Source organism: Diabrotica undecimpunctata, chromosome 8 (genome assembly GCF_040954645.1).
Source record: "Diabrotica undecimpunctata isolate CICGRU chromosome 8, icDiaUnde3, whole genome shotgun sequence".
NCBI classification, from domain to species: domain Eukaryota; kingdom Metazoa; phylum Arthropoda; class Insecta; order Coleoptera; family Chrysomelidae; genus Diabrotica; species Diabrotica undecimpunctata.
The window spans coordinates 95,190,358-95,218,256 of record NC_092810.1 but is presented as its reverse complement, the minus strand read 5'-3'; the positions used below and the strand labels follow the sequence as shown (position 1 = coordinate 95,218,256).

Genomic DNA, 27,899 nt, shown 5'->3' with positions numbered 1-27,899 from the left:
ATATGTGACACAAATTGGTTCAATCAAACGACTATTTTTCAACCAGCTAACTGGTGCTACTAGCAGCATGGTGGCTTTTCAATCAGCCATCTCGTTGAACTTTTTAATTGCATGAAAATTCGACAAAATAACTAGTTGTGTGATTGAACGGCGTTATTTAATCAAAGTAACAACTCTTTAATCGAACAGCTAATTTAATTATCTGGTTGCGACATATATATTTATGATCTTGACAATCTCAGAGGTTGATACGACTAAATTTTTAAAATAAAAAAAGAATCAAAATATTTGTTTAAACAAAGTTTACCACTTGAATCTCAAAATAATCTTATCATGTTCGTTTGATATAAATTAACACCGACCAATATAAATAAAATTCAAATTATCAAGTGTGTAGGTAGTGTGTACTGTGTAGTCTATTCTTTCACGAACATAATGGATTCACCAATCATTACCGTAACAGAAGGTCGGATAAAAGGATATCGGAGAAAAAATTTAGATGAAGAAGAATTCTATGCGTTTTTGGGAATTCCCTATGCAAAACCTCCTGTTGGGGATTTACGTTTCAAGGTAAATATAAGCTTGTGAATATAATATAACCAAAAATCATAAATTTTTTGTTTTGGAATGTTTTATATGTCGTACGTTTAACATATGTCAAACTGTTTTTCCCTATATCTCCTACCACCTTCTTCATTTACCCCTTTCTTGAATGTATTACTCAAAACCTCTTCGTATTAGTTATATTTGTATTCTATTTCGGGTATTAAATGTGTCGTTACCATATTAACCTAGGTTCTCCTATTTTGGAATTAATTGCTCTCTAATTACCATCCAGGATACATACAACCACTACTGTTTACAATAATTTGACCATTTAACATTATTATTATTATTATTGTAACTATTAATTGGCCGGCCTCTTGCCGGTCGTTCTATCATGTTTGCTGTTTTTAAATGGTTATAAATTATTAACAAGGTTCTAAATTTGGTTAATTGTGCTCCAGAAATATTTTTGATTAATTTTTTTACGTGGATCTTATCAGCTATATGGACCTTACATTACAATTAATTTACGTTTAAGGTATACTCCAGAGTCGGCCTCCCTTCACATTTAACATTTAATTTCCACCAAACGTTTCTCTTTATTTTACGCTTTGAAAACTTTGGTCATTAACATATATTTTTTCAGTTGGGTTTCAATTTTCAGACATATTTATGCGTTTTCTCTCGTTATTATTTCTTATTTTTTACTTGTTTTAAGATCTCTATGCATATTTTGAAACTGTTTGGGGCTATCTGCAAAAATTAGTTTTTCCTTGGCATAATATCATGTTGTTTATTTGGTTTTCAATTACTTTAATTTTACTGGCTACCTGACATAATGCTTTTTAACAGAATTTTACAAATATACGTTAAACAATAGATGTGCAGTATGTTTCCTTGATCTATTTACGTTATCTTATCTTACCCGTTTGTTGCATTTATTGAGTTGATATTCATTAACTATATTCTTAAATTTCTAAACTCTCTGGGTTTCGATCTTAATATTAGTTATTAATATCTTAACATAATACTTCGTTCTTCTTCTTTGGCGTTGGTTCTGATTTTAAAATATATGTGTTTTTTCTTTAAATTTGCTTTAAATATATGTATGTATGAAAGACCTCGCAACTATACTTATGGAAAACCGGCCCCGGTCAAATTAAACGAAAGTTCGGTCAATAATAGTTCCCAATGCGTAGATTAAAAAAGTCAATGGGACCTAGGGCTGAAAAACTATTATTCTGAATCTACAGCCTTTTGAAGTTATTGGATTGGTGCTCAGTGTACGTCAAGAACAGTAATTCTCAGTCAACTGAACGAAAATATTTATTTTTAAAGAAAAGAGACACTTTTCTTAATACATATTTGCACGCTAAATATGAAGACGTGATCAAAAATAGATATATTGTATTTTTAGTCTTCAGAAAACTAAGTAAAAGTCTTTAAAATACTGAAGAACAGTGATAGAAATGTGCTACTAGAGCGACATTGGAATTATCATGTTTTCACTAATGCTGCACACTTTTCCAATATCAGCATAGCTGCAGTTCCACCTTATCATCAGAAAACTACTAGGAAAAACAAACACAACAACAAGTGGTGCTAAAGCGACGCAAGACGTGTAACGTTTTTACGCATGCAGAATACATAGCTGACCTCAACATGGCAGTAGCACCATTTGTTTAAAAAAAAAACGCTAAATCATTATAAAAAAATGAAGAATCACGTCAGTGATACTTGCTACATCGATAATACCTAAAATATTACGTTATTAGGTATACAGAATTTCTTTAAAAAATTTTTAGAAAAAAAATTCATCAAATACCCAGTTAAGGCATGAACGTTCTCAGTCCGAACAGCTAAGATCATGTTATGATAGATTTTAATCGTTTATGCCATATTCGGGTTTTAGTTATCTTCAACTGTCGGTATGTTAAGACTCTGCTGATTTTGGTTAGATGCCGAAAAAAGCCTAAAAACCATCACACTGATTATATGAGCACAAGTACCTGCAGTTCTCGTACTAAATTGACAGGTACAGTAGTATCCACTAATCGGGTCTTCTGCAGGTTAATCTTCACCATTCATTCTCTTCATGAACCTTGTAGGAAATGAATAGTTGGTGTTTTGTAGTTTGTCGGAACCTAGAGAATATTCGATCTCTTATGAATCCGACTTCGTCTATATTCTAATCAATTTGAAACTCTTAGTCATTATCTCTAATTATTTTATCTTGTATGTAAGACGGTGCTAGTTTAATCATAAGATCTTTTACGTATCCTAAATCTAAAACAGGAAAGTTGTCAAAATCATCATTATAAAGGTTTTTCGTTTGACCATTTCTTCTAATCAGATCGTCAGTCTTAACTCTAGCTTGTAGCACATTCTTCTTCTTAAAGTTCCATCTCCTATCGGAGGTTGGATATCATAACGGCTATGGTCACTTTGTTGGCTGCTGCTCTGAAAAGTTGTAGTAAACTACAGTTAAACCATTCTCTAAGGTTCTTCAGCTAGGAGATGCGTCTTCTTCCTATGCTTCTTCTTCCTTGGATCCTTCCTTCCATAATAATTCTCAGCAGCTCATATTTTTCTCCTCTGGTTATGTGACCCAAATATTCTAGTTTTCTTCTTTTTATGCTGTTCATAATTTCTAACTTCTTATTTAAAAGTCGTAGTACCTCAGCATTGGTAATCCTTTGAACCCACTGAATTTTTAATATTCTTCTGTAACACCACATTTCGAACGCTTCTATTTTTCTTATGTGTTGTTTCTTCAATGTCCAAGCTTCCATTCCGTATAGTAAGATAAAAAATATGTAACATCTTAGAGCCCTCAATCTGAGATGCAACTGAAGGTCTCTGTTGGTAAGCATTGTCTTCATTTTCACAAATGCTTGCCTTGCAGTTTCAATTCGGACTTTGATTTCTCTGCTTTGGTCATTTTTGTCATCAACCCAGGTTCTCAGATATTTATATGTCTCTACTTTTTCTATTTGGGTTTGCTCTATCATTAATCTTTCATTTCCATGTTGCGTTTTTGAGACAATCATAAATTTAATTTTTCTCTTATTTATTTTTAGTCCGTATCTAATGCAATAATCGTTAATTCTATTTACCAATTCTTGTAGCGATTCCAGGGTGTCTGCTATTATAACGGTGTCATCAGCGAATCTTATGTTATTTACTATTCTTCTTCTTTACTGTAGCACATTAGGAATTAATAATCTTTTTAATAAGTGTTGAACAGCTTCAACTGTAGTACCTTCCGTGCGGATCGAAGGGTGATACTTATTTACTAGTGCATCAGCAAGAGGTAGAAATCATTTAGTATTTTTGGATGTTGCGCGTTTATAGGATTGGAAAATAATTTAAAAATAGTGCGTAAATGGCCATTTTTTTCCAAAATTCTTTTTTTTTCGTAACAAGTCATGAATAATTACAATCTTCAGGTGAAAGTTGCTTCTGTCCTCGTGGTAAAAGTGCATTTTATGTTCAATGCCTAGTAATGGTAAATATTGTATACAATCTCGATATCCTCTGTCGACCAGTACTGTATCTCCATGTTGGAACCAATCTCTTAAATAATTTCTGTCTCTGTCAAATTCAGGCTGAAATATTACGGCATCACTCAAAAAGTATAAAAGTTAACCAGTATATGATTTGAATATAGTATGTACCGTTCGCGTCATAAAAAACTGGTACAACTCTTATAACCGAAAATCGTGTTTTTCAAGTTGTGTAAGTTGAGCTTTTCACGTGTGTCATTCTAATTTCGAAGGCAACGTTGCCAGTTCAACGAAAATATTATATCAAACCAGCTAAAAGCAGGGCTGTGCGACAGGTTGCAGGTTTTAGTATATTAAAAACTAAAACAATATCGAGCATTCTCGATCAGTCATCACATTTATATTTAAATATTTATTTAAACATACATCTTAAAAAATTCTATTAATTTTGAAATTTTCCATTATGTCAGTACCCATACATTGATTCGTATTTTATTATAATTTATGAAAATATTTCAATTTAAAAATAATGATAGATAATAAATTTAGACATGACTTTAAATTATTATGTTTAATTTCAAATCGAGGTGTGTGATTGGTTTCTCGTAAAGTGTAGCACAAAACTGTATTGAGTTGTGGAATACTACAGTAAATAAAACCCACTGGAAAAATTTAAAATTTAATTTGAAATTAATAAAAAATGAATAATTTTTGCAGTGGACAAGTGTGGAATTTAAATATATGTATTACAATTTGAAAAGTTAATATTTTGTCATAGCTCCATTATTATTAATCACTTCTTGTAATCTTGTGGGAACTGAGTTTATTAAATTTAGTGACAAATTTTCATCTTCGGCCAAGCTTTCCTAGGTTTCTTCAATGATGGTCCATAAATGATTCCTGTTTTGGGGAACTACATTTAATTTTTGTATTTTGTTGATCATAAGTCCCCAAACGTTCTCTATTGGATCAATATCTGGACTTTTAGAGGGCCATGGAAGAGCTTCAATGCTATTTTCCATAAGGTAATCCCGTACACGGTGGGCTGAGTGGATGGAACAGTTGTCATGCTGGAAAATTAGATTATTGTTGGGAAAAATTTTCCTAACCGATGGCAACATCACATTATCTAATATATGTAAATAGGTTTCAGTATTGAACCGTCCTTCAGTTCTCCAACACATTCCTAAACCTTCTCTATACATCCAAGCCGAAACATTTACAGAGAACAGTCCGGACTTATCACTTGATAAAATATAGTTTTCGTTAAACCTATTTCAAGGCGGTCTATAAACCCTAATATGGCCATCATAATGAGACTGGAATACTTTTTCATCAGTAAAAATTACACGGTCCCAAAAATTGACTGGATCATTTAAAACGTAATTTAAAGAAAATAGGAGTCTACTTTGTTTATGTTCCTCGCTAAATTTGTATTTTCGGGCTGCTGCACATTTTTTTAAATCTGTTCTTCTAATTCTCCTTAATGCTGTAGTTATAGAAGCATTAAAGTTTGTATTAACTTTTGCTTGCCTTGCCGTATGGAAGGAATACGCTCTTAAATAATTAGTTAAATGTTTCATCTTGTTGGGCTGTAGTAATAACTGGTCTCCCACTACCTCTCCTTCTATCCAAAGTCTGCTCGTTTTCCCATTTTTTTTTAATGTTGTGGATTGTGGTTTTGCTTCTATTTAACTCTTTAGCCAGTTGTCGAATAGACCAACCATCTTATATTTTTGAAATTATTCTCGTTTTATCAAACTCACTTAACTGACGTGGCATCCTTAAAAATTCACTTTGACAAACTTGTCAAATCTGACTGATGGCAAGCAATATTTTTTATGTTTAATTTTTATGTTTAATCGTTCGGATATGTTCGGGAAGTTTTTACGCGCTGATAACATCTGTATAGATACTAAACACCAACATTTTTCAGTTATAAGAGGATTTTTTAAGACAGACGATGATATCTTACTCTGCTTAATTTTATTCTCATTATCATTTATACACCGTAAATCATTTAATTTAAAAAAAATATGCATCTCAATGGGTAGGTAAATGTTTTTTGTTTACATTTTATACATCATCATCATTTTGGCTTTACAACCCTGTGTGGGTCCTAGCCTCCCCAAGAATTTTTCTCCAGTCGTCCCTATCCATCGCCTTCCTCCGCCAAGCACGTATTTCCATATTTCTCATGTCTTCATCGATGTTATCTAGGAATCTTGTTCTGGGTCTTCCTCTTCTTCTTTGACCAATAGGTCTATCAAGGAGCGTTTTTCTAGCTGGGTCGGTTTGCTCCATCCGCATAACATGGCCTACCCACCTTAGACGTCCTATCTTTATGTGTTTTACGATATCTGGTTCCTGGTATATCCTATAGAGTTCGAAGTTGTATCGTCTTCTCCAGACACCATTTTCATTTACCGCTCCATAGATGCGCCTTAGTATTTTTCTTTCGAAACATCCTAACATGTTTTCATTACTTTTTGTTAAAGTCCAGGTTTCTGAACCATATGTTAGGACTGGGCGTATTATTGTTTTGTAGAGTTTTACTTTTGTATTTCTTGATATAACTGTAGATTTAAAAAGGAGATTAAGCCCAAAATAGCATCTATTAGCCGTGCAGATTCTGCGGTTTATCTCTGCGGTAGTGTCATTTTCAGTATTGACGAGCGTTCCCAGGTATACAAATTCGTTAACTGCTTCGATGACGTCATTTTCTATAACAAGTGGCCGTAGTGTTTGTGGTTGCGTACCTATTTTCATGTATTTTGTTTTGTTGGTGTTTATTATTAAACCCATTTTTGTAGCCGCTTCCTTTAATGCTACGTACGCCTCTCGTGCTGCGTTTTCCGTTCTCCCAACAATATTGATATCATCAGCATATGCTAAGATTTGCACAGATTTGTTATATATTGAACCGTTACATTTTATACATAATAATGTAAAAAAGTAATAGTCTATTTATAGATAAAAACGGATTACAATTAGGGTGTAGATTCAACCTCCATAAGGAACATTACAATGAGATATTGGATTGTAATGTAATAGTGTCACGTTTTGCAAAGCATTTTTCGCCCCTGATATTTTATAGTTTATAATCTACGTAGGATAAAGTATAATGTTAGTTTTTCACATTTATCGTTTATGTAATAAATAATAAATTAATTTAGGTAGTTTGCCTGTTACTAAACTTATTGACATAACATACAGTCAACAGTTGGTGTTCTGTAAGTAATTGAAGTATAAAATTACAGTAGATGCAATCCAATGTTCCCTGTGCCAATACCCTAAGTTTAAATATCGTTCAACATTTTGGACATTAACTCAATCCTCTCTCTGGTTATTAAATTTATTAGATACGGATTTTTGTTGTTAATAATAAAAATAATACTTATCTAAAAACTTTATACATTTTTGAACGTTTTACGTTTTATTTAAATTTACTGAAATTCCGTTATCTGTGATGGCAACACGGCAACACATTGTGTCCAATCTGAACACAGGTTTACATTGGGAAAAAAAGTGTACCAGTTTTATATGACGGGAAGTGTACGTTTTTCCTTTGATTATTCTATTTATTTAACTTTGCACGATTCCTACAAGGAATGCTTTAAAAAATTATAGGGTAATACATTTAATTATAAATAGTTATAAATATATACCAATAAAATACTGAAAACTTTGTTTTTTAACTTCCATAAAATTTACTATATAATCTTATCACTACAGTTGTTTTGGCAGAGTACTTTCTACAGAAACTTTTGTTTCGGTAAAAAACCTTTTAGACCCTAATTTTACAAATCCAATCATTACATCTAAAATTTTACATCTTGAAATTTGCATAAATAAGGACTACTTTGAATTTATTATTTAAATATATACAAATAATAGTGCAGGACTTATAGTGACTAATTCTCTAAGCCCATTGCTATCAGATATTTTTATTGATCATTTAGAGATAAAGATTTTAAAAAATCTCGTATTCAAACAGTTTTTATATTGATGAAGATACGTAGACGATGTACTGGTATGTTTTACAAAAACTAACTGGCAATTTGACCAATTTTTATTGTATATTAATTTATTCCATAGTCATATTGAATTTACAATAGAAACAGAACAAACATGAGGTCTCAAATATAATATAATAAAAACAAGAAAAGAAAAACTAAAAAGCACTAACATAGTGGTGTATACAAACTTAAATGTGGCGACTGCCTAAAAACTTACCTCGGTCAAACTTGTAGAAATTTCAACAAACATAGAACAGAACACAAAAGGGTTTTCAATAATAGAAAAACAGATTCTACATACGCACTTCATATTCTAGATCATAATCATTCTTTTAATGATGAATTTCAAATTCTTCACGTCCAACATAAAGGCCTTAAGCTATCTTTATTAGATTCTAACAAATTATGAATATTAACTAGAAATTTACAATTAACAACAATAAGTAGAAATTAACAAATTAAAAAATACAGACATAATTCTGAATGACCAACTTGGGACAAACAGTTCTCCCCTCCTCAACCTATTCAGTTAAAGACTATAAAGTGTAAACACATACCAAAAATAGATCACTTGAGAAAAGCACAGTTTTTTTTGAAAATTAAATGCTGCTGTTGTCTTGCTGAGGTGAGGTGTGTATTCTGCATGCGTGAAAGCGCGAGATGTCTTACGCCGCTCTAGCAGCACTAGTCGGTGTGGTTGTTCCTCAAGGCGCGTTTTCACGGGTCGATCTGGATTGAACGATTTAGATCGATTATTAAATTGAAAGCAAATTGAATATGTAAACCGCAAATCGACTTGGCCGTTCGGCGGAGTGAGGCGATTCGACGGAAGTAGAAAGACTGTCTACTTTTGATAGGCGATTGCCGCCGAATCAATGTCGAACGACTGGAATAATCATTTTTTACTAAAATAGATGTTAAATAATATTTATTTTTCTTTCAAAAACGAATTATCATTAGAACAGGCAATTTTCATTTTTTTTGTTTTGGTTTTTGGTTTGGTTTTTTGTATACATTAGTCCCATATCCACTATTTTCCTTTGAGATTAAAACATCCAGAAAAGGTAACGAGTTATTTTATTTCTTTTCCATTGTAAATTTTATTGACTCCTTTTACCTTTTATTTATATTAATCAGAAATGTATCCAACACAACATCTACATATTTCCAACATATTGTGGGCTTTAAATTTTGATTAGGAATGTTTGTTTTGAAGTCTTCCATCAATATATTAGCTAATAATGGATTTAAAGCACAGCCCAAAAATTTTGTTTATAGAGATCATTGTTTAGATAAAAATAAGTGTTGTCAGTAGATCGTGTCAACAGTTCCATTATAGCTGATAAATTTAATTTGGTTCTAGTTGTTAATCTATCATTTTGTAATTTGGTTCTAATTGTTTTCAAAGTTTTATCTAAGAAAATACCATCTTAATGGTGCATTTATAAATAGACTATTTATGTAAACCCTTACTTAGAAAATATTACATATACAAAGCAATGTATCAAATTATATTAACATTTAAAAATATAGATAATTTTAATAAAATTTGTTAAATTAATAATCTAATTTTGTTTTATTTAAGTCAAGCATAGCTACAGCTATACAGATCCCTCTTTATAATAATAACCTTTCAGTTTTTTTTAATAATACATCATACACAATAATAATACACAAAAAGGTGCTATATACTTGATTCATTCATGCCTAATTAATATATACCATCAGTCAACCTCCTGTATATAAAATACCAAATTTTTATAGCAAAAAATGCTGAAAAATATTTTTTTAAATAATTTTTAAAAGTAGGTATTTTAAAAGACCTTTAATTTTGATTTGCTATTATTTACTATTAATTTTAGAGTTATTGTTATAATTTAAACACTATTAAATTTATCAAACGGGTTAAATAGATGGATTGAAGTAATTATATTATTAATTTATAAAAAAAATGTTGCCGGTAATGCTTAACGCATATTTGTATCGATTTTTTGAATTTTCCCAGCAGTTTTTTCTAAAAGTTCTTTAAAATGTGCATTATCCATTCTTAAATGATTTCTATAAGCCTCTGGATCTCCCACAACCATTTCTTGGAGCAGGCTTTGTGATGCACCATGAGTATTTCGTCTTAAAATCCACGGTCGGGTCCACCACCTTCGTTTATTTTTCTTTTTGTTTGATTTGGCGATTTCTTCTCGAATTGCATAACAAATTAATTCCACACCTACATTAAGAATTTCACGTGTAGCCATTTTGTACTACAAATAATTCAACATTCATCGACTGTCGTGTAAACCTTTTTGCTTTCGGCACAGATCGCATTATGGTCGAACGATCCAAATCGTTCAACCCAAATCGACCCGTGAAAACGCGCCTTTAGTTTTCTAAAGGCGCTTCAGTCGCTTCAGTAGTTTTCTGAAGATAAAGCGAAAATGCAGCTATGCTGGTATTGGATAAGTGTGCAAGAAGACGTTTCAATGGTTCTCTGAAGACTAAAATACGATGCATCTATTTGTGACCACTATTTCATACTCAGCGTGCCAATATGCTTTAAGAAAATATGTCTCTGTCCTTTCAAAAATAAATATTTTTGTTCACTTTACTTTGAATAAGTGCGCTTGAAGTACACCTACCACCTGAATCCAATATCTTCAGAAGGCTGTAGCTTCAGAATAATAATTTTTCAGATCTAGGTCATAAATATTAACTTTTTTAATTTATGTACTGAGAACTATTATTGCCCGAACTTTCCTTTAATTTGACCGGGGCTGTTTTTCTATAAAGATAGTTGTTTTATTTTACTTTCAATTTTGCGGTTCATTGTTTTGTAGTACTTTGTGATGTTTTTTATTTATCTTTATCAAACTAAATTTTTAATATTTTCTCTTTTTTAAAACTATTCAGGCACCGGAGCCTGTAGAAAAATGGGAACATATTAAAGATGCCACAAAAGATGGGCCGCCAAGCTACCAATGGGACGATATCGAGAACAAAATTGTTGGTTCGGAAGATTGTCTACACCTATGTGTTTACACAAAAACAGTAAGTAACTGTATATTAAACTTTTGCTTTGTGCCTTCTATATTGCGCAAAAACCGGGGACTGTAAATTTTTGGTCCCTACCATTAATCAGTTCTTTTTAATACATAGTATCGTAAAGATATAAAACTATGGCACTTTGAAAAAAAGACACAAAAAAGACAATTTGTTGTATTTTTATCGATAAGATTTGCATTTTCTTAAAAGTAAATTTGATTGTAACGGATTGCTCGATAGATAACTATTTATGTCATAAACTATATGATTAAAATCGCATAACAAAAGCGGTATTTTTATACAGTACAGATATAGTATACAAAATATTCAATCTTTTTCGGAATTTTTATAACGCCATGAAGTCGATAATTTGTGCAAAAGGTTCGAGTGATCTCTCGAAGGAAGTGTCTCTATTAGCGTATAATTATATATTATACGTTATAGCATCAATTCCTGTGTTATCAGTATTTGTTTATTTCATGTAATATCCAGTATTTAATTGTTTTATAAGGACCTTGAGTATTTTGCATTACTGATTTGTTTAACTCCTCAAATAATAATTTCTTATTTATTTAATTCACATGCCTATTATTTTAAGCTTCCATCTGAAGAAGCTTCACTTAAACCAGTAATGGTATGGATACATGGTGGAGGATTCGTATTTGGATCTAACAATTCTACCGAATATGGACCCGAATATCTAATGCTTGAAGACATAGTCTTGGTATCTATTAATTATCGTCTCGGATTCTTAGGATTTCTACATTTTGATGATACATCTTTGAATGTGTACGGCAATGCAGCACTTAAAGATCAACAGCTGGCTTTAAAATGGGTTCAAAAGAATATTCATAAATTTAACGGTGACCGTAATAATGTAACCATTTTTGGGGAAAGCGCTGGAAGTAGCAGTGTCCACTATCACGTTCTTAGTCCTTCGTCTAAAAATCTGTTTCACAAAGCTATTCTACAAAGCGGAAGCACCTTCGGCCCTTTGTCAAGATCGAAGAGCCAGAACGTTGGACTTCAATTAGGCCAAATTGTTGATGAAAATGTTAAAACTGAAAAAGAAGCACTTGAGGTATTGCGAAAATTGACAGGCAAAGAAGTGTACGAGACACAACAAAAATTTATTGCAGTAAGTAATATTATTACAATAATAATTACAGATAGGTTGGGGGATATTTTTATTTTTGGGTATTAGGTTTTGCTAAGTTTTAATTATGTAATAAACCAGAATATAATATATTGTGTGGTTAAAAGTACTATATATATATATATATATATATATATATATATATATATACATATATATATATATATATATATACATATATATATATATATATATATATATATATATATACATATATATATATATATATATATATATATATATATATAGTACTTTTATATTATATTTTATACTATATTACTTTTACAATATATATATATATATATATATATATATATATATATATATGTGTGTGTGTGTGTCTGTGTGTGTGTGTGTGTGTGTGTGTGTGTGTGTGTAAAAGAATAAATATTTTAGCAAAAGCTGCTGTCGCTTTGTTGAACTGAATGGCCAAACATATGGCCTAGGAGGACAAATTCGTTAAACTTTCCGTACTCGAATCGGAATCAACAGAGTGATATGACTCATTTTCGCGTCCTTACTTTATCAGACACTCGGGTTGATACAAATTCAAACTCGAAAAATCCAACGAATGTATCCTACATCTTTACCACTGTAGTGATTATAGCATATATATATAAATATATATATATATATATATATATATATATATATATATATATATAAATATTATACGAAACGGAATATTCACATATTGTCTAACCTACCATTGTATGATTCTATGCTCGTTAAATAGAACTGTTCATGCTGGTAAGACGGAATAAAGAACATTTCCCTTCGTATATCGCTGGTTAATATAAAACCTTTCAGTCATTTACTGTGTAGTGCAATCTAGTTTAACTTAAAGCAAACCTATCACAAAAACTTCTTTGTCCCTCTTCTCCAAGGGACACTAAACAGCGCCTGATATTTTTCATAAAATATCTAAGAACACACCGCCTTGTAGAAATAATTTACAACTTTCTACTACAAGCCATATTTTAAGTTTAAAATGAGTTTATTGACGTTTTAATTTCTACTTCGGAAATAGTTCTCAAAATACAAATTATTTGAGAACGATTTCCATAGTGGAAATGGAAACGTTAATTAACTTGTTTTATTCTAAATTGTATCTTATTCCCAATTAGAATAGTAATTTATTTAAGATGCCACAAGAAAATAGCTTCATAACTGATTCCTATCTCTTCTAAAGCTTTTCATACCTCTTTAGGAGGCATGGAAAGGTTTAACAACTATACCTTTCTTTATTTTTTGAAATGCTTGAACAATATTTTTTGAAATGCTTGAACAATTTACTCGTTTAGTATTTAGTGACTATTCTTCAGTCAATAAACTGTCAAATTAGTTGGTCCATCAGTTTTTGGCATTCTTTTCGTAGACTAGTTTTTTATTATTTTTATCTTGGACACATCTAATGTATATGTTTGATTGATGATAAATTATTTGAGGGGGCATGATTTATTAAAACTAGAGCTAGGTTATACTCTTGGTATAACCTTTTCTGAGGGAGTCTTGTTGGAAACCGTTGAATCAACTCTTGTAGACGAAGCAGTAAAAATAAGTATTTTAGTACTGCCAAAATCTTTTTATTCAGATGCTAATTTCTGATAATGAAAATTTTAAAGCAGCATACACCACGGGAAATATTTCTTAATATGTAAAATATAACATACAAAAGAATGTCTAACAGTGAAGGGCGGATCCAGGACCTATCTTCGGGGGGGGATATGTACTTTTTTCGGTGGAGATATCGGAGGGTCTGGGGGATTTTTTTTTAAATAAGGGTTAAAATTGAGAGTTTTAAGGCACATTTTAACCTAAAACTCCATGAAGTCCAAGTGCAAAGAAATAAATATATGTAGTTTAGTTTCTTATTCTTTAGGTGCCGTCTTCTTAGCGATGGTTGGCGATGACCTCTGCAAAGTCTTCCCTATTTTGGGCTTTCCTTATTAAACTTTGAAAGTCTAATCCTGTCCAATCCTGCGCAGCCAGGTCATTTGTCGTCTATCCGGGCCGCGTCTGCCTTCTATTTGGCTTTCTATAATAAGCTAAAGGAAGTTATACCTGTCGTGTCTAAATATGTGTCCAAGATAAGACGTTTTACGCTTCTTGGCAATTTCTGAGAGTTCACGTTCTTTATTCATACGCCTTAAAACTTCTTCATTTCTAACGCGGTAGGTCCATGGAATTTTCAGCATACGACAAAATACCCACATCTAAAAGCTCTCTAAACGTCGTAACGAGCTGACTGTTAACGTCCAAGCTTCCACGCCGTGTAATAGTACACTATATACATAACATTTTATCATGCGGTATCGTAGGGACAAATCAAAATTACGGGTAGTGAGTAACTGTCCCATCTGTAAGAAGGTGTTTCTTGCCTGTTCTATTCTACATTTAACCTCTTTTTCTTTCATGTATCCAACAGCCTAGATACTTAAACTTTTTCACTTGTTTAACTAGATTGTTGTTGACTAGAATGTTTATAACTGGTGTGTGTTTTTTTGAAATTACCATTGTTTTGTTTTTTTTACATTCACGTTAAGGCCGTATAGTTCTCCTTCTCGCACTACTTTGGTTAACAGAATTTGTAGTTCTTCTTCACTGCCAGCAATCAGTACTGTATCATCGGCGTATCTGATATTGTTCACGATTTGTCCATTGACTTTGTGTCCATTGTGCTTCATCTAGAGCATGTGCAAAGATGTCCTCTGAGTACAAGTTGAATAATAAGGGTGATAGTATACAACCTTGTCTAACTCCTCTTTGGATGTTTATGGTTTCAGTATCACCCATTTCAGTTCTGCCAGAGGCTTTTTGGTTCCAGTAGAGTTCACGTATTTTATTAATTTCCCTTGGATCCAGGTTCTTTTTTTGCAAGCATTCTATTAGCTGATCGTGTTTGACTTTGTCAAAAGCCTTTTCATAATCTATAAAGCACAAGTAGACATCTTTTTGTTAATTCCGACACTTTTGCGTGAGAACAGTGAAACTGAACAAAGCTTCTCGAGTTCCCATACCGTTTCGAAAGCCAAATTGTTCCGGACCCATATCTTCTTCGCGTTTTTTGTAAATTCTGTTATGGATAATTTTTAGAAATAGCTTCAAAATATGAGGCATTAATCGAAAGTAGTTACATTTTTTGCGTAGTTTGATTTGGGTATAGGCACAAACGTAGACATTTAAACGTAGTTTAGTTTATGAAATTAAAATAGAGTAAATAATATTGGTCAAGTAAGTTTATTTGTCTAGTATACAAATTATTATTGTACACTATACCTTATAAAACAAAATTCGAGTCGTCTGGCCCGCTGATGTGTGAATCTTTCTATTACTTTTTTAGAGTCTACTTCAATGTCTCGGTGAACATGAAGGAGGCAGAGACCCGTGTGTCGTGTTTCCCCATCCTTGAGCTCAGCCAAGTCTTCACTCTTCTTGACTAAGAGAGGGACCTCTCTCCGGTAACAACACTGACTAAAAAATAATAAAATTTAAAATGAAAGTCTGTAATATTCTTCGAAGCCTTTAGGATCAGTGGTTCTTTTAGTCTGTCTACCCACAAATCTAGGTAACTTTACTTTAACGTCCAATTCGTCTGCTAATTCTTTTACTTCGGTAAACATCTTACTAAAACTTTCTTCGCAATTAGATCTTCTAACTTTCAAAGTCAACATGGTATTGAAAACAGCATTTAGTCGTTCAATTAGCATTCAGAGATTTTGTTTGTAGATGTCGGCTTAGCGGCAATGTTAATTTTAGTATGTCAGTCACTGACATCATTAACACTAGAAACAATTGTAAGCAAATGTAGCAGTCTTGAGATCCTAAAATGACAGATCTGGACTGGATTACGATTTCACCTTGACACTTAACCAAACTTGTTTTGCAAAAACTTGGTTAAATTTGGCTGAGTTTCAGTTTTAAAACTTCATTTGTCTTGACATGTTAAAAAATGATATTACTGACTTCATTGTTTCTACTGAGTTTCTGATGGACGATACAGTAATAGAAGTTGAAAGGGAGTTGTTTAAAATATGATTCAGACAAGGACATTTAACTGCATTTGTTGGGACCTTTTTTATTTATATTACTGCACTGACTACTTGAAAGCCCATTACGCTACTTTCACTACCGATTCCTACACATTTCTGCGGATCCAACTGCAGTTCTTTCAACAAGTTTGATCTTCCTCTCTTTCTTAATTTTTATTAATTATTTTGGTTTTCATAAGCGTCAATGAACTTGACAAAGTCTTCACAAACGTTGCTATTATGTGTGTATCTTAAATTTAGAAAAAGCTGTTCCCGTGGGATACGTCGGTCTTTTCGTCAAATATGACAGAGTAATATTTTGCACTTTAAACCTGATCTATTATTTATTCATGTGTTTCTTCACCACAACATGTTATTAATTTATTTTGACTGGTGTAACTATTATAATGTATATTGCTTGGGAAGATACTATAAATAGGTTTTGTTTAAGAGTCTCATCTCCTTGAGCGATTTTAAACCTTACACATTCCCCGAAATTTCCCTCATTGCTTATAGGTCCATCACAGATGGAAGGGTGGAAGGGGACGGCGGATGTAGACTCCCAGTCTGTGGCTTTCTCCAACAGAGCACGGTTTTGCTATATACGCATAGCTTAGGTTACTTCACACTTTACCTCGTTCAGCACAACCATTACTACCCTCAATACTAAAAATATGTTTCTCGTGGCAAGCGGGATACGTGTTTAAATCTGAAAATATTTAAATTTATATTTTTTAAATAAACTGTCAGTCCTTGCTGATAGTTTATTTCTGTTCGGCACTCTTCTAAAACGAAATTAAACTATTAAAAAAATTTATTTTTTATCATGTAGGTAGACATTAATATATATTTTTTAAATTTGTGTAGAAATATGGAAGACAACTGAAAATAGGTCCAAAAATTGAAGAGCCCAACGATTCAGCTATTATCACTGCTCTTCCCCAAGATATAATGGTTAAGGGTCAGTATAACAAAGTTCCATTATTGTTCGGTTTTAATAGCATGGAAGGAATATTATTTGGAATATATCAACAAAGGGAACTTAAAAAAGGGCTGAAACCAGATTATTTTAACATCGACAGGTATGTTCACCCACATATGGAAATAGGGCTCGATGATCCTAAGAGGGAGTTGATAAAAGACAAAATCAGGAAGTTTTATTTTACTGAAAATACAGTTGAAATCGCAAATTATTTGGTAAGTATATATGAATCAAATTAATTAAATTAAATATATTCATTTGAGTTTCCAATTTTATCTTTTACAATTTGATCCATAAGAAATACAAGTAGTAAGACATTTTTTTTATATATCTGTGCACATATAGTTTCTTTTGGCATATTAGTGCTGTAGTCAGAGATTTGACCTTTAAAAATCATACAAACATGCTGATTTTGGCTAAGAATGTCAATTTTAGAACCCCAAAAAATACAAAAAAGTTTACCACTTTTACTCCCACTAAAACCTCCCTCCGTATGGGAGGAAAAACGAAAAAAAATCGTTTAAAGGTCGAAAAAAATGTTTTAAATAAAAAATATAGCTAAAATAATTTTAGACAAAAATGTTTATTGGCATTTTTTTTCTGTAGAATAAACCGTTTCCTTATAAACAACGGTTGAAGCGACCGATGATTTTAAATTTCAAAATGCGTTTTAAATACAGCTTTAGTTTATAATTTTTGGATTTTGTCGCAGTCAGTTTTTATAAAGCTTTTAATTAAATAAACGCTAAGCGATTTTTACTCTACTTTTTACGAGTCTCATGAGATTAACAATATATATCACTTCCACTAATCAGTCATTATAGAATTTTCATTATTAGTGCCCAATCTTCAAAAAGTACAGCCTAAAATTTCTGTTTTGAGTTTTTGCAACAAATCATCATTGCACTCTATCGTAAATAATTCTATTGCACTCTATCTTGAGCAACCTGAATCCAGTTGTGCTGAATTCGCTTGATGTCATATGACCACCTTGTTGGAGGACGTCCTCGATTATGATAAGCATCGTGTCTAGGTCTCCATTCCAGAATTTTCTTCGTCCACCTTCCATCTTTTAATCTGGCAACATGCCCAGCCCAGTTCCATTTCAATGTTGTAATCCTTTGAATTGCGTCAGTAACACCAGTTTTTCTCATAATTATTGTATTTTATACTTTATCTCTGAGGGATATATTCAGCGTTGAACTCTCCATCGCTCTCTGTGCCACTTGTATTTTATTGATTACTTTTTTGATAAGGGTCAATGTTTCTGCTCCATACGTTAGAACTGGGAGTACACATTGATCAAAGACCTTCCTTTTCAAGCACATGGGAATATCTAATCTAAAGTCCTCTCAGTTTTCCGTAGGCCGCCCATGCCAGTCCTATTCTCCTGTTTAGCTCCGTTGTTTGATTATCTCTTTCTAATTTAATCTCGTGGCCCAGATATTTATAATAGGTTGGTCATATATTGTGTTTTCGAGAAATTAACTTTAAGTCCAACTCGTGTACACGAGCTCTAAAGGTCTTTAAGAAGCTAACAGGCATGATCTACCCGGTCTCCAATGTCGTCGGACGGACTATGTCGTCTGCAAAAATCAAGTTGTTCACAAATTCTCCATTTATGTTGACTCCAATATTCTTCTAATTATTGCTTCTCATAGCACTCTGCAACAAAGCAGTGAATAGCTTAGAAGAGATTGTATCTCCGTGACTAATACCCCTCTCGAAAGGAAATGTATTTGTATTGCCATAATACATTCTAGCTGCAGCTGTTGTGCTATTATATATATTCCGAAGAAGAGTAGTGTACCCATGATTAATACTGCACTCCGTAAGAGTTCTTAACATGGAGCTATGCTGGACTAAGTCAAAGGCTTTCTCAAAGTCTACAAATATTAATATCAATGGCTTGTTGTATTCTGTAGCTTTCTCTATTAAAGATTTTATTATTTGTAGGTTATTCGTTTCAAAGCCACTAGTAAATCCGGCCTGCTCTAATGGTTGGTGAAAATCCAGCATAGGTTCCAGTCTGTTAGTAATTATTCTCATAAAGAGCTTATATAAATGAGATAACAAGCTGACAGGTCTGTATTTTTCAATTTCTGTTACATCTCCTTTTTTGTGCAATATTATCATAATGGCACTATTCCATTTTTCTGGTGTAACTCCTTCAAAGAGGCAGGCATTATAAAGGGTTTTTAAAGCTTTTATGACGCATTCACCTCCTAATTTTAGCATTTCACTTACAATGAAATCTTCTCCAGGTGATTTGCTGTACTTCATACCTTTCAACGCTGATTTGATTTCCGCTTCGGTTATACTGGAAGTTCCTCTGATCCTAGATTTTGTATGGCTGGGATTTCCACCTCTGGAATGTGAGCATCTCGACGATATAATGTTCTATAGTACTCTTCGATAATTTTCATAATTTCTTATTGTTCATATACAGCATGTTCTTGTCTATTTTTTAGCTTATAAATGTTCCTGGTTCCTGTCTTCAACTTTCATTTTAAAACTTTAAGGCTTTTATTTTGTTCTATGGTATTAGTTGTTTCTTTAGTGTTACAATCCCTTATGTCTTTCCTAACAGCTTTGGAAATTGATTTAAGTTCATCAGCTCTGCGATAGTCACTGTGTGCTTATCTTTCATTTCCCTTCTTTATTGCATTAGGTTCCTTGTACCTTATGTAAGTTTTTAATTTTTCCTCGTTTGCTTAACTTGACAGTTCTTCTGTGCCTTCCTTAGAGCGTCCACCAACCTTTCGTTAAGTTATTCAATATCGGTTTTATCTTACATGTTATTCTGAAGGTTTCTACATATTTCTTCCTAGTATTCCCATGTGTTAGTAATCGCAGTGAACATAAAACTGTTAGTCCTTGTTACCATATTTCTTTGTTCCTTCTTTAGGTTCAATAGTATCTTCGCCTAACCATTCTATGGTCACTTTCGGTTGAAAATTGATTTAATTGCGTCTTGAACAGCGTCTTTTCTGTTAGTAAAGATAAAGTCAATTTCGTTCTTGTTAAAGCCATTTGGTGATTGCCAAGTACCCTTTCTTTGGGGGCTTTTTTTTAAATGGGTGTTTATGACATATAGTCTGTGTTGCAGAAGAAACTCTATAAGAGTTTGCAACAAATATGAGACATTTAAAATATGAACAAAAAACACTGAATTTAAACCTTCACATCACCAATGATCAGATGTCACAAAAAATGCTTCCTCGAAAAGAGTAGCTATTAGGTACAATTTGTAGCTGAACTTATATCATTTCGAAAAACGTACTTGTGTACTTAAAAAGAAGCAGTTTTAAACGTTTTAGATTTAGCGTTTTTTAAACGCCTTTTCTGTTTAAAAACCAAAATTTCAGGCTATGTATTTAAAAGATTTGCATTTAAGAATAAAAATTGCATAGTGACCGGTCAATGGAAGTGATAAATATTATTCATCTCATTAGATTCGTAAAAAATGGTAAAAATCGCCAAACGTTTATTTATTTAACACCTTTCTAGGAACTGTCTTCATGTGCGGCAAAATCCAAAACTTGCATACGGTAGCTGCTCTCTTTGCCTTTAAAACACATTTTGATTTTTTCCATAGGACACTCTGGTCAGAAGATATCAAATTTTTACAAACGGGTTGATATAAATTTTATTTAAAATTGATTTCGTGCACGTACCTGACATTGAAAATCACCGGTCGCTTCAAAACTTGTTCAAGAGAACAGTTTATTCCACAGAAAAAGTGCTAATAAACATTATTGTTTCAAATTATTTCAGCTACATTTTTTATTTAAAATATTTTTTATGGCGTACAGATTCTTGGTAAAACGATTTTTCTATTTTTTCTTCCCTACGAAGGGGATTTAAGAGGGAAGCCGGTGGGTAAAAATGGTAAACTTTGATGCATCTTCTTAAGGGTTTCAAGAATAACATTCCCAGCAGAACTCAGCTTGTTCGTATGATTTTTAGAGGTTTAGTGTCATTTTCGACTTTGACGACAAGTGTCAACTATAGCATAAACTGAATTGATATAATCTAACATGTAAGGAATGGTAGCCTGGGGCTAAATTAGTCCAAATTTTATTTCATTCATTAGTCACAGGCATGAAGTAAATCAGAAATAATTCAATAAATATTTTTTTTTTTATGAAGATGAAAAATATCTAGTATATCCTTTTGCGACATACACTAAACCCAGAAGGGAAGTATTTAAATCTAATTTAAACAAATAAAACCATGTTAAAAGATGTACGCAATGCTAAGGCCTTTAGGTGTCTTAAATACATAACAGCGATCGTTAAGAAACTTAATTAAGCAATATTTAATGCCGTAAATAAAAATACCACAAGCATGCTAAGAAATGCTAATAAATAAGTTGGTGGATACTATGTCGAATACTTATTTTGTTTATTTACTGTTAGTTTCTCTACATTGGTTTTTTGATTTCTCGTATTATAATTAGTATTAATTTTCAAAAAAATTATTTCATTTTATGTAGCCTTTTACAACAAGTTTAACAATAGAACTCTTTATCAGAATTTTTACGCTAAAATTAAAAAAGTTTCTCAATAGATCATACCTCTGGATCAATTACATTTAATCATGGAGTGTTACCTGCTTTATTTTTTTAAACCTCTATCTAAAATTATTTATTATATTTTTTTTAGATGGCTACCGATTGTAATTATATAGCCCCCGTAGTTGGAATTGCAAAGCTTCACGCAAAGACCCAACCCGAACCTGTTTATTTATATAGAATGAGTCTGGATGCTGGACTAAATTTCCTTAAACGTTCCAACAGTGGTTTTGATCATATTCCAGGTAACAAAGAATATTAACATATATTTCCTCGTCTTTTATCGTTTACTGTACAACGAAATAATAGTGAAAACGGAAAGTTGGAAAAAGTTTTTTTTCAACTCGACTTTTCTTGGGATTTGATATTTGTTAATAGTTGTAGCATGCGATATTAAAAACACGAAAAAAGAAATAGATTTCCCCAGAAAATAACAACCTGTATGAAGATACACCAACTAGACATATAGTGACCGCTGTCGCGTAATTGCTGTGTTACTGGCTTAACAAGCTGTAAAGTACGGGTTCGATAACGATGGCACCTAAAGCCGTCGGACCGAGCTACTTTAGTGGTCAGTGAGTCAGGTTGGCGGCGCTTGCATGACCTGAAAACCCTATCGCTAGACTTAAGTCAGATGGTTACACGAACTTTACTTCTTTTACCAGATATATACTTACAAGACTTACAAAGCGAAATAGAAGATATTCAACAAGCAACTAGTGACATACTAATGATACTAAAAGAAACAAAAAAGAAGTGCTGCCTCTCGATCGTGACGCATAAAGAAAAACTTACCGAAATACCAAAGAGCTCATAAGTCAAACAAACAGCTAACCGAAAAATATGACTCCAATTGCATAGTAATAAAGAAATTAAAAAAGATCCATCGATTAGTTCGAAAAGACACAAAAGAAAACAATACAAGGGAGATAAGAACAAAAATCAAGAAAACAAAAAATTTAAAGTTTTGAAGCGAAGCACGAACAACATGGGCAGCAAAAATATGTACATAATAGGCAAAAAAGGTGGAACTATTATTACGGATAAAACCAAAATTCTCGAGATTGTCAAATCCTTTTATCCAGTAATGTATAAGAGAACCAATGATAAAAAGAGTGGGAAAAGCCACAAGGTGAAACGACACTTTTAAACGTGAAAAATTACAAATCTCCTGGCTATGATGAAGAGTCCTAAGGCGATTAGACTGAATAGAAATAAAATCATCCCGACTTTGGCCAAACTTTTCACAGAATGCATTTACCAAGAAAAAACCCCATCTCAATGAAACCATGCAAGCAAGGTGCAAGCATGAACTATCATAGTATCACACATATACCTATATGTCATAGGAAATCGGTATAACACGTCATTCCGTGAAAAGCCTAGTCATTACAGGTATTGCCAGCAAACGCTGTATTACAATCATTATTACTTTGTTTGACTGAAATTATGCGCCATTTCACGGACTGCCATCTACGCTTTAGGCGAACGGTGTTACAGTCCGAATGATTTAAGGTTAGTTTTAAGTTGTTTTTAACTCATTCATTTCATCATAATTTCACGACTTTTGGCGTCTTTGTTCACTTGATAATATTGGTTTACTTTTTCATAAAATACACCCTTGTGGATATCCATACAGTGTGTAAAAGCCGAATGGAATAAATTCATTATTTAGGTTACTGTACATACTTATAAAAAATCCCGAAACACGTCAAATTTAAATTATAACTTGACATTCTTTAACGTGAAAATACAACCCCTACCTCCAACCCCCTTAGAATGACAGGTACAACCCCCATTTTTTAAAATAGGAAGTATGGGCTTGTGATATATCGTTTGAAAGTTATTTTCATTCTCCATTCAAAAATGTTGCTTTTAAGTTTATTAAGATTAATTAAGATAAAATAAATTAAAATCACATTATTTAACATAACAGGCGTGATCGACCTAATCGCAAGCGTTATTCGTTCTTTTAAGTCATTTAAATCAGAAGGTTTAGTTTTGTACACATGGCTCTTCAGATATCCCCATAAAAAGAAATCTAATAATATAAGATCAGGTGATCGCGCTGGCCATTCAATCGATCCTCGTCTCCCTATCCACCGATTGGGAAATATTGTATCGAGGTACTGCCGGACATTAAGTTGGTAATGTGGTGGTGCTCCATCCTGCTGAAATCATATCGTATTCGCTGGAACTTGAGGGTTTCCTGGATCAGGATATAAATTTGCCAACGTTGGAATCACATCATTTTGAAGTAGTGTCAAATAATTGTTGCCATTCAAGTTGCCCTCAATGAAAAAGGGACCAATGATATTGTTTTCTACAATCCCTGCCCAAACATTAACCTTTTGAGGATATTGAGTGTGTTTTTCTCTCATCCAGTGAGGATTTTCCGTGGCCCAGTAGCGGAAATTTTGCCGATTAGCATGACCGTTAAGTGAAAAAGTACACTCATCAGAAAACATAACGTCTTCTAATTGGATAATATTGTTATCCAACATGTCCATCATTTGCTCACAAAAAAAGTTCTCCTATCAAAATCGTCTTCCATGAGCTTCTGAGTAGGTATTACCTTATAGGGATGCAATTTATTTTCTTTTAATATGTTTACTATCGATGTATGGCTAGCATTGAATGTAGTGGATGCCTGTCTACCCAATGTATGTGGATTTTCCTGAAACTCAAGCAACACATCTAATTTGAGTTCATCACTCAGTGCATTGGCAGCTGCTTTTTTATCTGCCTTACATGACCAAACTCGCGAAACTGCTTCTCTATTTTACTTATTGTTCCTTGGGATATAGGTGGTAAATTAGGAAATTTCTCATGAAATAGGCGAGTTACTTCCTGTTGTGTTCGGGTGTTATCTCCGTAACCAATCATTTGTAAAACTGTTATTTTATGCATTTCCGTTAATCTAACCATTTTTCAGAATTGAATTTATTGAACTTTTTACTTAAATTAAAACACTGACAACTTAAATAAAACAATTTACTAATGCGTGTTAAAATAACGTTGCCACGGAAATTCTTTAAAGTTTTTTAATGGTTATCATCTAAAAACCACATTGCTATGGTTTTTGTTCACTTTCTCATTATCAAGACCTAAACGGGAAATAAGTTTTGAGTATATTTTAGCGAATTTCGGTAACCACATGATTTTAATTTATTTTATCTTAATTAATCCTAATAAACTTGAAAGCGACAACATTTTTGAATGGAGAATGAAAAGACCTTTTAAACGAGATATCACAAGCCTATACTTCCTATTTTAAAAATTGGGGGTTGTACCTGTCATTCTAAGGGGGTTGAAGGTAGGGGTTGCATTTTCACGTTAAATAATGTCAAGTTATAATTTAAATTTGACGTGTTTCGGGATTTTTTATAAGGATGTACAGTAAGCTAAATAATGAATTTATTCCATTTGGCTTTTACACACTGTATATTATTTATTTAGTAATAAACACTTGCAACGAGATATATGGCAAAAACTTAATTCGACGACTGAATTGACTAACCATGCAACAGTCAGATGCTGTCAATCATTCGGCCGGTATCACCGTTTGCCGTCTGCCAGGGACGGCAGTCCCTGAAATGCGCATAATTTTAGCCAAACATAGTAATAATGAAAGTAATACAGCGTTTGCCGGCAATACGTGTAATGACTAGGCTTTTCACGGAATGACGTGTTACACCTATTGCCTGCGACATATAAACTTTTTACAAAAATTATCAAAAAAAAATACTAGAGGCTAAGTTAGACTTCAATCACCGAAAATAACAAACTGGATTTAGATCGGTAAAGTGACGCCCATTTACTAGTGATGAAAAAACCTGGTAGAGAAGCCTGGAGAATACAATAAATCATTGGTACTGATATTCGTGAACTACGATAATGCATCCGATACTATTAGAAAACACAAACTGCTAGCATTGTTGGGAGCTTGCGATCAGGCCACACGTGTATCAAATTAGTAAAAAATCTCTAATTTTGGAGGACCTGCTTCACTGATAAAGGTTATTAGTTGTGTACTTAAGATACGAGCGTGTCTTCTTTCGGTAAAACTACGAGATTGTATCTGCATTAAGTTCCGTACTAGTACAGTCTGATCTTTTCTCTCTTCAGTCCGTTACCAGGAATATTATATAAGCTCATAAGGCATATGCTTTTACCTTATGTGTTGAATTCATGGAAATCACTTGTCTACATATATGCCACAACTTTACAAATCCGTTTTACAACTTCCACTAATTTCACGAGGAATCACTTAAAATTCAAATGTACAATTAACGAGTATCAAGTGTTATTGGTGCTAACGGACCGGGAGTACTTTTAAATTTTCTAAGCCGATATACAAGTAGTTACTTGTAATACACTACAAAATCTAAGACACTTCGAGAGCTTGTGTCTTTTTTAACAAACGTTTATCGACGATCATTTTTCGGCTGTGTTTTGATGAATACCTACGTAACTTGGAGAAAAAGAGAAGGCCACTGCCTGACGTCAGCAGATATTGGACTTTCCCCGTCTATTGTACCAAATCTCGCTTAAGCAATTTACAATAAGAAGGATCGCCGAATTTTGATGCATTCTCAAACAAAATCTGGATTCATCACTAAGGAGAATGGTAATACATTCAAAGTTACAGTTCAGCCGTTTTCTGAACCAAGGTTATTGTTATTAATCACTTCAGTCCTAGGAAAGATGGGTAGGATAAATCAAGGACGATGTGAAGTAAGTTCAAAACTTTTGATCTGATCTGGATAAATAGTTTGCATCGTAACGGACCTTCCAAAAACCAAAAACCATTGGTATGCAATTGCCCTTATGGACATAAAGCAGCCCCTTTAATACAAAAACCTAAGGTGGCCATCTTAGTTTGGAGCTGTTCTGCGAACAGCTTGTGGATATTTCTCTAAAAGAAAAGTCAGCTATTCTCACTATTGACCCCATATTAAACTCCCTGAAATTTGTTTACCTTCTTACTCTAAACATAATTAACAGATTAAAGCAGTTCTTCACAACGTATTATACGATGATCAAATGACAATTATAGCTTAAAACGCAGGTATCACTTGTTTACTCCTTTGGTAAGAACAATAATCACAAAAAACATGTTATCAATATGGTTGACTAACTGATTGTTTTTTTTCTAACTCAAACCAACACATGCCTAGAAATTAGTTGTAATAATAAGTTCAGTATAATTGGGTGTTTTTTATGCTTATGATATATGTTTCGAAAAACTTAATGTTATGTTGGTACTTCTAGGTGTTTGCCATGCTGACGATCTAGGATATTTATTCCAAATGCCGCTAGAGTCTCTCAATATGCACAGGGGAGAAAAAGAACTAAAAGCAATCAAAAGATTTGTCAAATTATGGACTAATTTTGCAAAACATGGCAACCCAACTCCTAAAGGAAACGATTTTAACCTAACCTGGAATCCAGTTAACGAAGAAGAAGTTAGTTACCTGGATATTGGAGAAGAATTAACGATAAAAAGCAATCCCGAGCCCGAGAGGTTGAAATTGTGGAAGGAAATATTTCAGCTTAGCCCATATACGCAATATTATTTGCAGTAATTATCTAGGTTAATATAAATGTTAATTTATATGTAAATATTTTAGAAGAAAGTGACTTTTTATACATAAATGTATTAAAAACCTTTTCACTAACACGATTACTTATTTTTCTATCGTACGTTTGATTGTTTTCCAATAGATCAGCAATTTTAGCGATTATAATCATTTATTTTTTCAAAATGAGTACGTTAACAAAAAACAATGGTTTATGCCTATCTCATGTGTAAAAATAGATTACAATAGCATTTAAAATCAACTTGAATAGCATTGTCACAAATAAAAAGGGAAAGGATTGTAGAATTATCTACGAAAATAAGATAGTCATACCGTATAAACAGACTTATAATATATTATATACATGATGCTATTAAGTAGTAAAATATTTAATCTGATAATGGATGAAATCATAAAGAAAGTTAAAAAAAGAAGAGGATATAGAATGGGAGAAAAGGAAATAAG

The 27,899-nt window shown here is 32.6% G+C and overlaps 1 protein-coding gene across 1 annotated transcript; it reads left to right on the top strand.

Annotated features, from left to right (window-relative positions):
- The first annotated feature begins 377 nt into the window (after positions 1–377).
- Positions 378–27,538, top strand: LOC140447778 (juvenile hormone esterase-like). Its single transcript, XM_072540635.1, has 6 exons — positions 378–570; positions 10,976–11,113; positions 11,706–12,245; positions 17,162–17,491; positions 21,944–22,097; positions 27,127–27,538. Exons 1-6 carry the CDS (start codon positions 436–438, stop codon positions 27,438–27,440), a joined length of 1,611 nt encoding a protein of 536 aa, XP_072396736.1. The 5' UTR covers positions 378–435; the 3' UTR covers positions 27,441–27,538.
- The last annotated feature ends 361 nt before the right edge of the window (positions 27,539–27,899 follow it).